At 44.2% G+C, this 13,475-nt stretch overlaps 2 protein-coding genes across 2 annotated transcripts; both read left to right on the plus strand.

Moving 5' to 3' along the window:
* Nucleotides 1-425: 425 nt before the first annotated feature.
* LOC118117774 (tripartite motif-containing protein 16-like) lies at nt 426-2,198 on the plus strand. The gene has a single exon (XM_035170314.2). The coding sequence runs from the start codon at nt 426-428 to the stop codon at nt 2,103-2,105; it is 1,680 nt and encodes a 559-aa protein (XP_035026205.2). The 3' UTR covers nt 2,106-2,198.
* Nucleotides 2,199-2,750: 552 nt separating this feature from the next.
* Nucleotides 2,751-9,715, plus strand: znf622 (zinc finger protein 622). Its single transcript, XM_035170315.2, has 7 exons — nt 2,751-2,900; nt 4,821-5,403; nt 5,626-5,910; nt 6,315-6,477; nt 7,185-7,297; nt 8,484-8,621; nt 8,952-9,715. Exons 2-7 carry the CDS (start codon nt 4,827-4,829, stop codon nt 9,083-9,085), a joined length of 1,410 nt encoding a protein of 469 aa, XP_035026206.1. The 5' UTR covers nt 2,751-2,900; nt 4,821-4,826; the 3' UTR covers nt 9,086-9,715.
* The last annotated feature ends 3,760 nt before the right edge of the window (nt 9,716-13,475 follow it).

Raw genomic sequence — 13,475 nt, forward strand, 5'->3', positions numbered from 1 at the left:
GTGAGATGGTCCGTTGTTCGATCATAAGTGTGTTTTAATGTGTTTTTACTTGTGTTTTTCATTTGTGAAGCACTTTGTAAGTTGTTTTTTATTCCATTGAAAAGATTCGTTAACTTTTCTGGAAACTTTGAAGAATGTGAATATTACAACCTGTGCTGTTGTGAGCTGAATGTGACAGTTCCCAGAGCAACTATTCACTTTGAAATGTGATAACACAGATAAAAAACTCACAACCAGCTCCTCCCAGTCAGGATGTGTCTGTGTCTCCTCCCTTCACAGATGTGTAAGTGTAAGAACCAGTGAACAACAAGCTGTGAACTGTGGGAGATGAGTCACTGCAGGGAGTGAACGAGAGGGGGAGGAGCAGAGATCTGTATCTGTTCAGAGGAAGTGAACCTGTTCTACAGTCTCTGGCACCAGCTGAAATGGCGCAGCAAGAAAATCAACTGGACAGAGAAATGTTCTGCTGTTCGATCTGTCTGGATCTACTGAAGGATCCGGTGACTACTGTCTGTGGACACAGCTACTGTATGAGCTGTATTAACACCCACTGGGACAAAGAGGAGGAGAGAGGAAGCTACAGCTGCCCTGAGTGTAGAGAGACCTTCACACCGAGGCCTGTCCTGGGGAAAAACACCATGTTAGCTGGTTTAGTGGAGGTGCTGAAGAAGACTGGACTCCAAGCTGCTGCTGCTGATCACTGCTATGCTGGACCTGAAGATGTGGCCTGTGATGTCTGCACTGGGAGGAAACTGAAAGCTCTCAAGTCCTGTTTGGTTTGTTTGGCCTCTTATTGTGAAAAACACCTCCAGCCTCATCTTCAGTCAGCTCCATTGAAGAAGCACAAGCTGGTGGAGCCCTCGGAGAAGCTCCAGGAGAACATCTGCTCTCGTCACAATGAGGTGATGAAGATGTTCTGCCGCACTGATCAGCAGTGTATCTGTTATCTCTGCTCTGTGGAGGAACATAAAGACCACGACACAGTGTCAGCTGCAGCAGAAAGGACTGAGAGGCAGAGAGAGCTCGGGCTGAGGAGACAAACAATCCAGCAGAGAGTCCAGGACACAGAGAAAGATGTGAAGCTGCTTCAACAGGAGGAGGAGGCCGTCAATGGCTCTGCTGATAAAGCAGTGGAGGACAGTGAGAAGATCTTCACTGAGCTGATCCGTCTGCTGGAGAAAAGAAGCTCTGATGTGAAGCAGCAGATCAGATCCCAGCAGGAAACTGAAGTGAGTCGAGTCAGAGAGCTTCAGGAGAGACTGGAGCAGGAGATCACTGAGCTGAAGAGGAGAGACCATGAACTGAAGCAGCTCTCAGACACAGAGGATCACAACCAGTTTCTACACAACTACCCCTCACTGTCACCACTCAGTGAATCTACACACTCATCCAGCATCAGGATCCGTCCTCTGAGGTACTTTGAGGACGTGACAGCAGCTGTGTCCCAGGTCAGAGGTCGACTACAGGACATTCTGAGTGAGACAGAGACAGAGATTTTACAGATTGTGTCTCAAGTGGATGTTTTACTGCCACAACCAGAGCCAGAGACCAGAGCTGACTTCTTAAGATATTCACAGGAAATCACACTGGATCCAAACACAGCACACAAACATCTGTTATTATCTGAGGGAAACAGAAAAGTAACATATACGAGTGAAGATCAGTCTTATTCTAATCACCAAGACAGATTCACTGTTAGGCATCAGGTCCTGAGTAGAGAGAGTCTGACTGGACGTTGTTACTGGGAGGTGGAGGTGGAGGTGAAGGTGGGAGCAGCAGTTGGTGTAGCAGTCACATACAAGAATATCAGCGGAGCAGGAGGCTCACATGAATGTGAATTTGGATTCAATGATAAATCTTGGTCATTATATTGTAATGTAAACAGTTATAACTTTTATTACAACAGCATCTGGACTCCACTGTCAGGTCCTCTGCCCTCCAGAGTAGGAGTGTACCTGGATCACAGTGCAGGTGTTCTGTCCTTCTACAGAGTCTCTGGCACCATGACTCTCCTCCACAGAGTCCAGACCACATTCACTCAGCCTCTTTATGCTGGAGTTAATGTTTATCATGGATCCACAGCTGAGTTCTGTAAACTCAAATAGACTCGAGTCATTAAAAGCAGTGATTTAGATTCTGTGTTTAAATCTTTAACTTCTTTTGTCTCCATGTTTGTTGATCAAAGTTCGTCGTGGTGACGTTTCTGCTCCGCACAGAGATCAGCTGTCAATCAAACACTGACCTTCCTTTATCACACATATTCAGTTCTCACTTTGTAAAGACAGAAATCTATAATTACACTGACATGAATGTGTTTGAAAGAACTGATGTTGCTGTTGTTTTCTAAATCAATGTAGAAATCAGGTTGTGTGATGTTTTATAAACTGTATTGATCCTGATATATACGTATATAATTTTGTATTTCTTCAACAAATAAAAATCATATCAAATGTGTGACGAAGCTGAAGTTTTAAATACATAACACAGTTGTTCAATCCAGTCTTTCTACTTGTTGTACTCAAGTAAAGTAGAGACACATGACACATGTATTGAAGTACAGCAACAAAGTAAATGTACTTTGTAAAATCCCACACAAAATACTGGTTCACCCGCACCCCCCCTCGTGGAGCACCAGTCTCATTCAGCCGTGCAGACACTTGGGGTTTGACCTTTGTTTCCCACAGTTCATGTTTCAGCTCCAACCAAAAGTCCCTCAGACCAACAGCACAACACGACCACTCTGGAGCTGTAGGGGGCGGTGTTGCACATGAAGCGCCGCTCGACCGCCGCCGAAGAAGCGACTCGCCCTCGTGTGTCGTCGCTGCTGCAGCGGAGGAGAGTTTGGGGTTCGCTCACCGGACACACTTCCATCGGTGCTGCCTTGCTCACCGGATTACTAGGTAAGTGTCGCCGGTCGTGTTGCCCGCATGTGTTTGGTAAAGTCATGGACAGTGACGACACGTTGCCTGTTAAATGTAAAAGGGTGCACAAAAGTGACATAGGTTTGGTTAGCTGGTTGCTAGCTTCTGCCGGAGGTTTGGTTAGCTGGTTGCTAGCCTCTGCTGGAGGTTTGGTTAGCTGGTTGCTATCTGTTAACTGAGGTTTGGTTAGCTGGTTGCTAGCTGTTGCCTTAGGTTTGGTTAGCTGGTTGCTAGCTGTTGCCTTAGGTTCGGTTAGCTGGTTGCTAGCCTCTGCCGGAGGTTTGGTTAGCTGGTTGCTAGCTGTTGCCTGAGGTTTGGTTAGCTGGTTGCTAGCTGTTGCCTTAGGTTCGGTTAGGTGGTTGCTAGCCTCTGCCGGAGGTTTGGTTAGCTGGTTGCTAGCTGTTGCCTGATGTTTGGTTAGCTGGTTGCTAGCTGTTGCCTGATGTTTGGTTAGCTGGTTGCTAGCCTCTGCCGGAGGTTTGGTTAGCTGGTTGCTAGCCGTTGCCTGATGTTTGGTTAGCTGGTTGCTAGCTGTTGCCTGAGGTTTGGTTAGCTGGTTGCTAGCTGTTGCCTGAGGTTTGGTTAGCTGGTTGCTAGCCGATGAAGTATCGTTTAGTTTCGCCGTCGACCCGCTTAACCTCCCTGAGTCTTTACGCGATAGTTAGATTGCGACTGTGCAGCTAGCTAGCTAGGCTAGGCTAATGTCCAGTAGATCGATGTTATGACTCTGTCAACAGAAACTTTGGTTCTTTAAGTACCGTCACGTTCCTTTATTGTACTAGACAAAGTGTATTCAGTGTTCGTGTGTATTCCAGATTTATCTCCGTCAAATTGTTTTCACTTTTAAATGCTACATTCCTGTATTAAAGGTCCAGTGTGTAAGATTCAGGTGAAAGCTTCTATTGGCAGAAACTGAATATAAAATAATCCTAGTGATGTTTTCACGAGTGTGTTTCATCTATATCGTACGAATTGTTGTTTTCTTTACTCTAAAATGGGTCATTGATATTTACATACTTTATATTTACATCATGAGCGGGTCCTCTCTACGGAGGCAGCCATGTTTTATACAGTAGCCCAGACTGGACAAACTAAACCTTTTGAGTTTCTGTGACAACTGAAGTTTACCACAGGTTCTGTCATGTTTGGAAGGGGGGGGGGGTGTTCAGCTGCAACATGACCCCTCACCACCAGATGTCACTAACTCCTACACACTGAACCTTTACATTCTAACGGAAGAAGCATGTTCAGTGCACGTTTGTTTGTTTATTGTATAAGCTGCTCTACCAAGACACCATCGTTCACCTCAATGTTCCAGAAATGTCAGTGAACTCTTCAGACTGCTTATTTTGCCTACACCACATTCATACATACTTCATTATCATGTAAGACAAATGATAACAAATCCGCACAAAGGTAAATCGTGGGTTAGAGGTTGAAAAATGAGTCCTAAGAACTCACAGAGCAATAGTTAGTGACTCACTGAGTTAACACATGTAAAAATACTGCTGGAACTAACTGCATTAAAAAATGGGTTTAAATCACCCTGGTGCATTAAAGCACTGTTTTGGCCATCGTCTTCCAACAAAGTATATGATTCTAAGACTATACTTATTTTAGTTAAATACTGATTTGCCTTTAATTTAAAGATACAATTTACCAACAGTCTGCGGCAACTGATAAAAGAACATGTTCGGTTTCGAGTTGAGTATCTCTGGGATTTAGGCCGTTTGGTGAAAAATAGCTTCATACCATCAGCTACTTTTTGAATTGAGTTTGTTTTGCATATTTGGGTAGAATCCAAATGGTTTTAAGAATATGTTGTCTGCATTGTGAAGCCCTCTGTGACAAATTGGTGATTTGAGATGTATGAATAATTTCAACATGACCTGTTTCCAGGTTGCCATGGCCTCCTACACGTGCATCAGCTGCCGAGTGGCTTTTTCAGATGGCGAAGTGCAGCGAGCACACTACAAAACCGACTGGCACCGCTACAACCTAAAGCGCAAGGTGGCCGACATGCCCCCCGTCACTGCTGAAAACTTCCAGGAGCGCGTCCTGGCGCAGAGGGCTGCCGCCGAACAACATCTGACTGAGTCATTGAGCACAGAGGGCTGTGCCGTCTGCAACAAGAAGTTCTCCAGCGCCAACGCCTACCAGAACCACCTGCAGTCCCACAAACACCAGCAGGCCGAGAAGCAGGCGTTGCTAGCCTCCCAGAAGGAAGTGGAGAGGATGAACGAGAAGAACCTGGAGAAGGGACTTGGTGATGAGAAGGTGGATCACGATGCCAAGAACGAGGCCCTGCAGCAAGCCCTGAAAGAGCAGCAGAGGTCGAGTCTGGCCAAGCAGGGGAAGGCCCAGACGTCACAAGGAGTGACAAAGGAGAGGACAGAGAGGCCGGACAAACCTCCCCGCATGATGTGGCTGGAGGAGCAAGCCAAGAGGCAAGAGAGAGAAGAGGGAGCCACAGCTGAGGGAGGTAAGGTGGAGATGTGAAACCACTGTGGACACATCTGAGTAAACCTCTAACCTTATTTAAAAAATAAAGTACTATCCAGTTCTGTTTTACGTGCTTTTTGCAGTTATCTATATGTACAGACTTGAGGTAGTTTCTCTTGTACACTACAGAAGTTGATGAACTTATTTGAGTTCCACATCCATTCATTTGTGGTGTTAAAATGTTCTGATGAAAATCTTCCAGAAGAGTGGGAGGACATTGACCAGGAGGAGGAGGAGGAGGAGGAGGATGATGAGATGGAGGACTTTGAAGAGGAAACGATGGATCAGGAGGAAGAAGACTCTGCGGCTCTGTCTGACCCCCCCCCAGCTGGTTTGCCAGGCTCCATCCCCGACACCGACTGCCTGTTCTGCTCCCATCACTCAAAGTCACTCTTGAAGAATGTCGCCCACATGACCAAAGTCCACAGCTTTTTCATCCCCGATGTGGAGTTCCTTGTGGACCTCAGGGGCCTGATCCGTTACCTCGGTGAGTTTGGAGCGTAAATGTTAGGAAACGCCACTTAATGGCCGCATAGTGTAAAGGGTCCAGACATTAATCTGTCGATGCTCAATCCACGTGTGGATGAGCACAGTTCACTCACCTGAATCCTGAAGTTCAGTGTTGAGCAGTAAAATGAAACTGGAACCAAAGAGGAGGAAATACTCCTTCTACTCACTTCTGTGTCTTAATGTTAATTCCCAAATGCAGCTGACGTTAAAGTTTGTAATTCTGTGCAAGTCATGTGAAAACAGCTGCCAGTTATTTTGTAATGTTATCGAGTAAATCCCCGTATTAGAGTGAACAGTCTTGTGTTTTCTCCTCCTGTAAAAAAACGTGATTCATTGTTAGTTTTCTTATTCTAACAAAACCTGTTTTCCTCCTCGTCACAGGAGAAAAGGTTGGTGCCGGGAACGTGTGTTTATGGTGTAACGAGAAGGGGCGTTCGTTTTATTCGGCAGAAGCAGTACAGAGTCACATGACAGACAAAAGCCACTGTAAGCTCTTCACTGACGGCGATGCTGCTCTGGAGTTTGCCGACTTCTATGACTTCAGGTAATTAAGTCACTTTGAACAAATCTATAATCTGTGATCTGCTCAGCTGTGTGCAGTGATCTGTGGGAGTGGATGAAGATCTCCTGCAGTTTAACCCGTAAACGCCTAATGCACAGAATGAAAACACTCTGAAACCACAGCGTTGTTTGAGATCAACCACCTAAAACCTGAGTTTTCTCAAGAGAGAATTTTTGCCTTTTCCCTAAAGTTCATGAGCATTTTTTATCAAAACCAATCAAAATCGCAGAGATCTCCTCCTCCTCCTCCTCCTTTAAGCAAAGGGATTGGGTTTTGGGGTTGTCCGTCCGTCCACTCCTTTCTTGATCTTTCAAAAACACAATGAGGGAATCTCTTCAAATGTCACAGATTAATTGATTTAATTTTGGAGGTCAAGTTCTCTGTATACCATACAAAGCATGTTCTTGTGAACATGATGTATCGGGAACACCAGCAGCAAATTTAATTTCATCTGGTTCAAATATTCACTTGTACTCACTGATTACTTGATGAGAATTCGGTGGTCAAAGGTCACTGAACTGAACTGAACTAAATTCATTTGGGTTTAAAAATGTGAATTCCGCCTCCCGCCTGCCGGGGGACCCTGACTGCACCGGTGTGTTGCTTTTAAAGGCGTCTGGATGCATTTATGCTGCATCGCTGTCATGTTTGTTCACGTTCTTTTTGCTTGCTCTGTTTTTTGGCAACAGGAGCAGCTACCCTGACAGCAAGGAGGGTGAGGATTTAGAAATGATCAAAGATCTGCCTGACGACAAAGACCTGGAGTACGACGACGAGACGCTGGAGCTGACTCTGCCGTCAGGTGACTTCAAAACGAGTTTTTATCTCCCCCACGAATCATTTTGTGTCCTCGGCAGAAGTCCAAAACTTATAGGACTTTTTCACGGAACTTTAGAATTTCGATCATCTGGTAGTGAACTGGAGCCTTTTGATATTTTAGGTTTCTTGAAATGTTTTTTTCTGTATTTCCATTTGACTTGGTTAATCGGAGAGTAGGCTCTTAACTCAAAGCCTTTCACCAATAAACAGAGCCAGGTTTTCGGTTCAGGTTGTGGACAGGAACAGATGCACTTGTTATCAGTGTCAATGAATTACAGCATCATAAAGTAAACACTGTGTAAAGACCAACTAGAGTTACAGCTTTCACGATGTAGGGTAAGAAGATTATCAACTTGTCTTCAGCGTATTATAATTGATTTATTTATATAGCACTTTTTATCTCACCGTATCTAAAATGATATTACTACTTGACTTGAAAGTTGTTTTTGTTTAGTGTTGATCAGCCAAGTAAAAATGATGATAGAAAGAATGTGTTTGTGTTCACCGTCACGAAAAAATTAACCAAACACCAAGGAAGTGCAAAAGAAGAAAAGTGTCATATTTGCATACTTTTTAAATTCCCCTCACTCGCTTTCTTTATTTCAAATAAGTTTATATTGCTTGATTTTAAATCAGCTTTATTATTCTATCCTCACATTTGCAACCTACATTTACATTTTGAACTTTGCTTTGTGGAGCATTTTGTGGTAAAAAAAATCCAAATCAGATTTGATATTTCTTGTGTATTTTGCATATATTCATTTTTGTCTTTGACATTAATTATCTGGTCATATAGGCATATTTGTGCTGAACAAATGAAGATGCCCAGCTGTGGCATGATAATCACTTAATGTAATGTATAAAGGAAAAAGCATTACAAAATAAACCAGGACTCCCAGGGGTTAATCACAGAGAAATATTGTGCAATTATTACATTATGTTGAATGTATAAGCACCAATTCATCGGCTCTTTTAATAATTGTTGGCGCCGAAGCCGCGTGTCATCTCTTGATTTCTCTTGTATCACATGTGTAGTCGTGTGACCAGGCGCTGAATTAGCAGATGTTGCTCAAGGATCTGTGCCGTCATTCTCTCGTTGCGATCATCACGTGGTTTTATTATGTGTTCGTGCTCTAACATGAATACTTCTGATTGCTGTGTTTCTTCAGGTGCCAAAATCGGCCACCGCTCCCTCATGAGGTACTACAAACAGCGATTTGGAGCTCAGCGAGCGGTGGTTCTCAGCCACAATAAGAACGCTGTTGGCCGAGTCCTCCGGCAGTACAAAGCGCTGGGCTGGGATGGAGGTAAGATTTAACCACGAGAACAAAATATTGTTATCTATCTAAATATCTAGTCTGAGGGATCGGAACTGAGCGCATCCACACCTGTTCTGAGAGTTGTCCTCTTGTGCTCATATTCTTTTACTGCAGCCAAAGCACAGTCTCTGATGAGCGCTTAACGTCCCACTGATGTACTAACGAAATAACTTTTGAGTTTAAATTTGAAGTCTTGTCAGTGTTGCACGGGCTCCTGTTCTCTTTTCATTATTCCCATCATAACGACAAGAGAACTGCTCCTGAACGACGACACTCCATGTTCATTCATGCTGCCCCTCCCTTCTCTCTGTCTCTCAGGCAACGGCTCGTTCCATCGGAACCAGAGAGACATGAAGTACGTACAGATGATGAAGTCAAAATGGATGCTGAAGATGGGCATGAACCACAACTCCACCAAGCAGAAGCACTTCAGAATCCAAATCATGTTCTAAACTGTCTGCGGGGAAACCGGACGTGGTGTGAGACCGTGGTACGGTCACATCTTTGCTATTTTCCAGGCAACAAGACTGAGTGCAGAATCGAGCACAGCTGCAAACGTTATGGTTCCGCGCACTGTGGCAGAAAGAACCATCAAACTTTCACATCAGCCAGAATCTGTCATGATCTAATGTGTTATGTTGATTTGAGGTTTGACAACTGCAGCAGAAAGTTGAATGGGCATAACTTTTTAGAATTCTCATACGTAGTGAAGTTACCGTCCCTTTTTTACTCTCGTGTTCTATCCCTGAGCGCAAAGTGTAGGTCCACAGGAAATCTGCTCGAAATGAACTTGTGATTGGACGACAAGGGAAAAGATCTCATCAACTTCACTAAGCAACCATTTGTCACAAATTATTTAGAATCTATATGTACAACTGCTGCAGTTTGTCTATATTAAGGAGTTCGACCAATGACAGATTAGATCTTTATGATTCAGAATGCTCAAATAATGCATCCAACTAAATACATGTTTCATATTTATTGGATACAGTAGTCTTCTTAAATGGGAACTATTTAGCTCTGTTTTACATTTTGTTTGCCGGTGCAGGAACCATTAAGAAATAAAACTTAGCAGCTATGAACCGTGTCCTTGACCAATGTTTTGCTCTTTGCGATAAAGAGGATTCAATGCAGACAGCTCGAACCCGACGTTTTTAATTTGATGAGCAGGAACAACCTGTTGCACATCAGGAAAGAAAGAGTCGGCTTGTAGAACTACGATGAAATGAGCTTCTCTTAGGTCCTTAAAAGAAATTAGAGCGAGGACACACGTCAAAGATATGGAGGTCAGAAATGAGCTTTTTTTTAACTAAAATGCTCCACTTTTGACATCTTGCCTAATCATGCCCCCTGGTGGCTGGCTGCAGTACAGATCGTAAAGTGAGCAGACAGCAAGTGAACCCAACTTAAAATAATTTGTTAAGTAGTTATTATCGCACCGATTTATGTTGTAAGAGTTTGGTTTTAGTTTTGATGAAATAAAAACGGTGTTAAACATCATGATGGACAGCTGCGACTGGCTGCGGTGTGGATTTCTCCTCCTGGTTATTTTAAACACTGACTGTTCCACTGTGGATCTTCAGCCTTCTACTGCAGAAAGGGGTTTGAGCTGTGGAGCGTCAGTGCAGCTCTTTCAGATACGTCAGACTGATCAGGCGCTGTGGGCCTCGTGCAGATGATGTCATCGAAAGCTGATCGGGCTTCTTCTCCAGCAGGATGCTGACCCACCACACCAGCCCTTTAATGAGCTCAGCTACTCCATTTGTCTGTGGTCCTCCACTCTATCTTTGGCAGGCTCTCCACTTCCTTTTGCCGGCTGGGAGAGTGTTTGCGGCACAATGGTTTCAGGGGTGTAAGGCGCCCTGCCTCGTACAGAACGCCACTGTTTGACGGAGTCGACAGGAAGAACAGAGAGGGGGAGGGGCTCTGCAGACAGGCCGACGGCGGGAAGGAGAATAATTGATCAGGACGACTTGGGGAGAGAACCAGAGCAAATGGCTGAGGGCCATTAGCGCTGGAAGTGATGGGAGGAGGTGATTCTTTAAATTAGCTCGACCGTTTGACTGATGCGTGTTCATGTGTTTTAATTTGATCACCTTTTGTATTTATATTGTTGCCTTAGAATCTACTAGTTGCTCATAATCTTGAAGTTGAATTCGATCATCTGAATTCATGTGAAGACTTTCTCACAAAGCCTACGTGTTCCACCAGCTCCCTTTTTAAATTCAACTCCAGTGAAGCTGCTGTGGACAGAGGTTTCTACTTTCAGCAGCAGGAGTCATAAGAGAGGGGAGCCAATCAGGAACCAGTTCACGCCCAATTCATAATTATTAAGTCGTTCACTTGAGCTGGAAACATCAGTTATAAAACATTGAGAGGAGCAACTTCTTTGGTTGTTGTGAAATGTCTCTGACTGATGTTTATCCTCCATCGTGAACTTTTAACTCCTCAAATCATTAGAAAGACCAAACCTCTGGCCTCTCTTCTTCTGGACCAGTCGAAATCTTCTTTATTAAGTTCTGTCAGCCAATTGTTAGAAAACGGTCGGAAGTGCAGGGAAGTGCGTCCATCACAGTCCCAAGAAAAACACTGAACATTCCCATACAAATAATTGTAAGAATTGATGGAGTCATCGTCCTGTTGATGCAGCTGTCAAAATGTTGACCCACAAATTCTTATCAAGGGTTTATAGCTGTGATGAATAGAGGGGATGAGGGGATGAGGGGTGTCTTACCAAAACTGTTCCTGTCAAAAAACTAAAGTGTGGTTTTACTAACCTTAAAATTATATATTATGTATTAGTACAACTAATGATTTCCTGGAATAGAGGTGTCTTTACCTCCACTGGGCAGGTGATGTTTTTGCCCCTGGGCGTTTGTTTGTGAGGAGGATTTCATAAAAAACTATTTTCGTTAAATAGTTCCATTAAAGGAGGAAACCTCAGACTTTGTCCAGAAAAGAATGATCTAGAAGCACATCTGTCTTTAACAATGTGAGATAGGAAGTTTTTACACACACTGATTTCAAGGGGAATCATTTGTGGACCTGAAGGTGTATTTTGGGAACTGGTATCGATCAGTTTGGAGCGGCTTGATTGACTTTAAGGAGAGAGTTGGGCCTGGGAGGAGGAATGTGCTCTGAGTGCCATTCTAGTCAGTGGAGGGGCGCCACTCTCTCAGATGGAAGTTGAAATCCAAAAGTAAATTCGGAGGCGGTCGATCTCAGTCCCACCCACCTCCTAAACAAACCTGTTCGGACGCAGCTCACCCGGCCCTCCCTGCTCTCAGCACGATCCCGGTCTCCCTTCGAGCCCTGGGGACCTGGTATTGATCGGTGCTTCGTAGGTAGTGATTGGACATGAGTGGATAATTTCCTTTGCTGCATTAGAGTCCATTACTGGCCCACTCCCCGGAAAGCGATAGACATCGTCAAAAGAAAAAAAAAGAAGGAGAGAAGATTCTTCTTGGAAAAGCAGTCTCCTCCGACAGACGATTCGCCGACTGAGGCTCCGCGAGCTTTATTATCAGGTCGGTTCGGAGGCTGATGATAAGATACCGGGCAACAGCAAAGCAGGTCATGTGTATATAATTTAGACTCTGAGTCGGGAAACCCAGAACAGTGGTGAGTTCTCAGGGTGTCGCACGTGGTCAACAGACAAGAGGGACACAGGAAGTTAGTTGTTTTTATTATTCATTCAGGAAAGACTTCGGCACCACCCAATCATTTAGACTTTTCAAGATGGGCACATGGAGGGATGGACTTTTTTGTACTTGTCAACACAAAAAAGCCTCTGGTCTGGCAGCTACTCTGGATTATTATGCATCTAATAATAATAAACTAGGATTATTATTTTTGTGACCATTGAGGACAGTCTTTTTCCACAGTTTACTGAAGCATTGGTGCATCCAAGGAGACGTAGCTGGAGTTTGGTTGACGGTGGTGGCTGGAAGAAGCTCAGATGTTTGATTTGCTTTAGGTGAAACATTACAAATCAGCTCTGAGCGCAGATGTGATTATCTGAACATGGGCTGCAGCCTTGTGCTCAAACTCTTGTTTCTCTCTCTGTCCTGACATAGTGAAAAGGACAATCCGCAACTTTATACTGTGGCTTTCTTTTAGAATTTGGTCAAGGTCACTGTGACCTCACAGGTGACTTGTGCATTGTGAATACATTATCTCAAGAACGCCACGAGAGAATCCTCTTACACTTTGCACAATGTTCACTTCACGGATTAACTGAATAGATTTGTGGTCAAAGGTCGACGTTCCTGCGGCCTCACAAAACATGATATCTGAACTCTGCCTTCAAATGTTGACCAGTTGTCACCTGGACTCAAAGACGACCGGACTCCAGTGGTCCAAATGTCCTCGTATTAGTCTGGGAAGAAGATGTATGTCGACTGAAACTGCAGTGCTGTTTCTTTATAATAATATGTAATAAACGTATCTTTTAAAGGATCTGTGGCTGCACCTAATGTTGTATAAGTTCATTTGACCCCCACTGGTAAGAGTGTGGCCCAGAACCCCCCCCCCCCAAGAACTCCCCAAACAAACCCTGCAAATTAAACCAACTGAGCTGTGAATATGATGCAGCTCATCTTTTTTCCCTCACAGGCTGCAGAGGTAGTGCCTTCATGGGGCGGGAGAGTTACCTCATCCATCATATTAATGGGATAATAATGTGATTGATTGGTCCTCTCCCCTGGGACGCGGTCCTTTCTGTTTCCTGAGCACTGGACTCATCACAGGGGAGGGTTCTTGACAGAAAGCCCAGTGTGTGTCTGTGTGTGTGTGTGTGTGTGTGTGTGTGCCTATACTTGTATTTAATCCTTTATTACTGAA

This window comes from Hippoglossus stenolepis, chromosome 11 (assembly GCF_022539355.2).
Source record: "Hippoglossus stenolepis isolate QCI-W04-F060 chromosome 11, HSTE1.2, whole genome shotgun sequence".
Classification (NCBI taxonomy): Eukaryota; Metazoa; Chordata; class Actinopteri; order Pleuronectiformes; family Pleuronectidae; genus Hippoglossus; species Hippoglossus stenolepis.

Excerpts from the sequence above, each read along its gene's own strand:
- znf622 (XM_035170315.2), top strand. The coding sequence starts at position 4,827 with ATGGCCTCCTACACGTGCATCAGCTGCCGAGTGGCTTTTTCAGATGGC. Across the intron at positions 5,911-6,314 it reads GGGCCTGATCCGTTACCTCG|GAGAAAAGGTTGGTGCCGGG; the intron begins GTGAGTTTGGAG and ends TCCTCGTCACAG. Across the intron at positions 6,478-7,184 it reads GCCGACTTCTATGACTTCAG|GAGCAGCTACCCTGACAGCA; the intron begins GTAATTAAGTCA and ends TTTTGGCAACAG.
- LOC118117774 (XM_035170314.2), top strand. The coding sequence starts at position 426 with ATGGCGCAGCAAGAAAATCAACTGGACAGAGAAATGTTCTGCTGTTCG.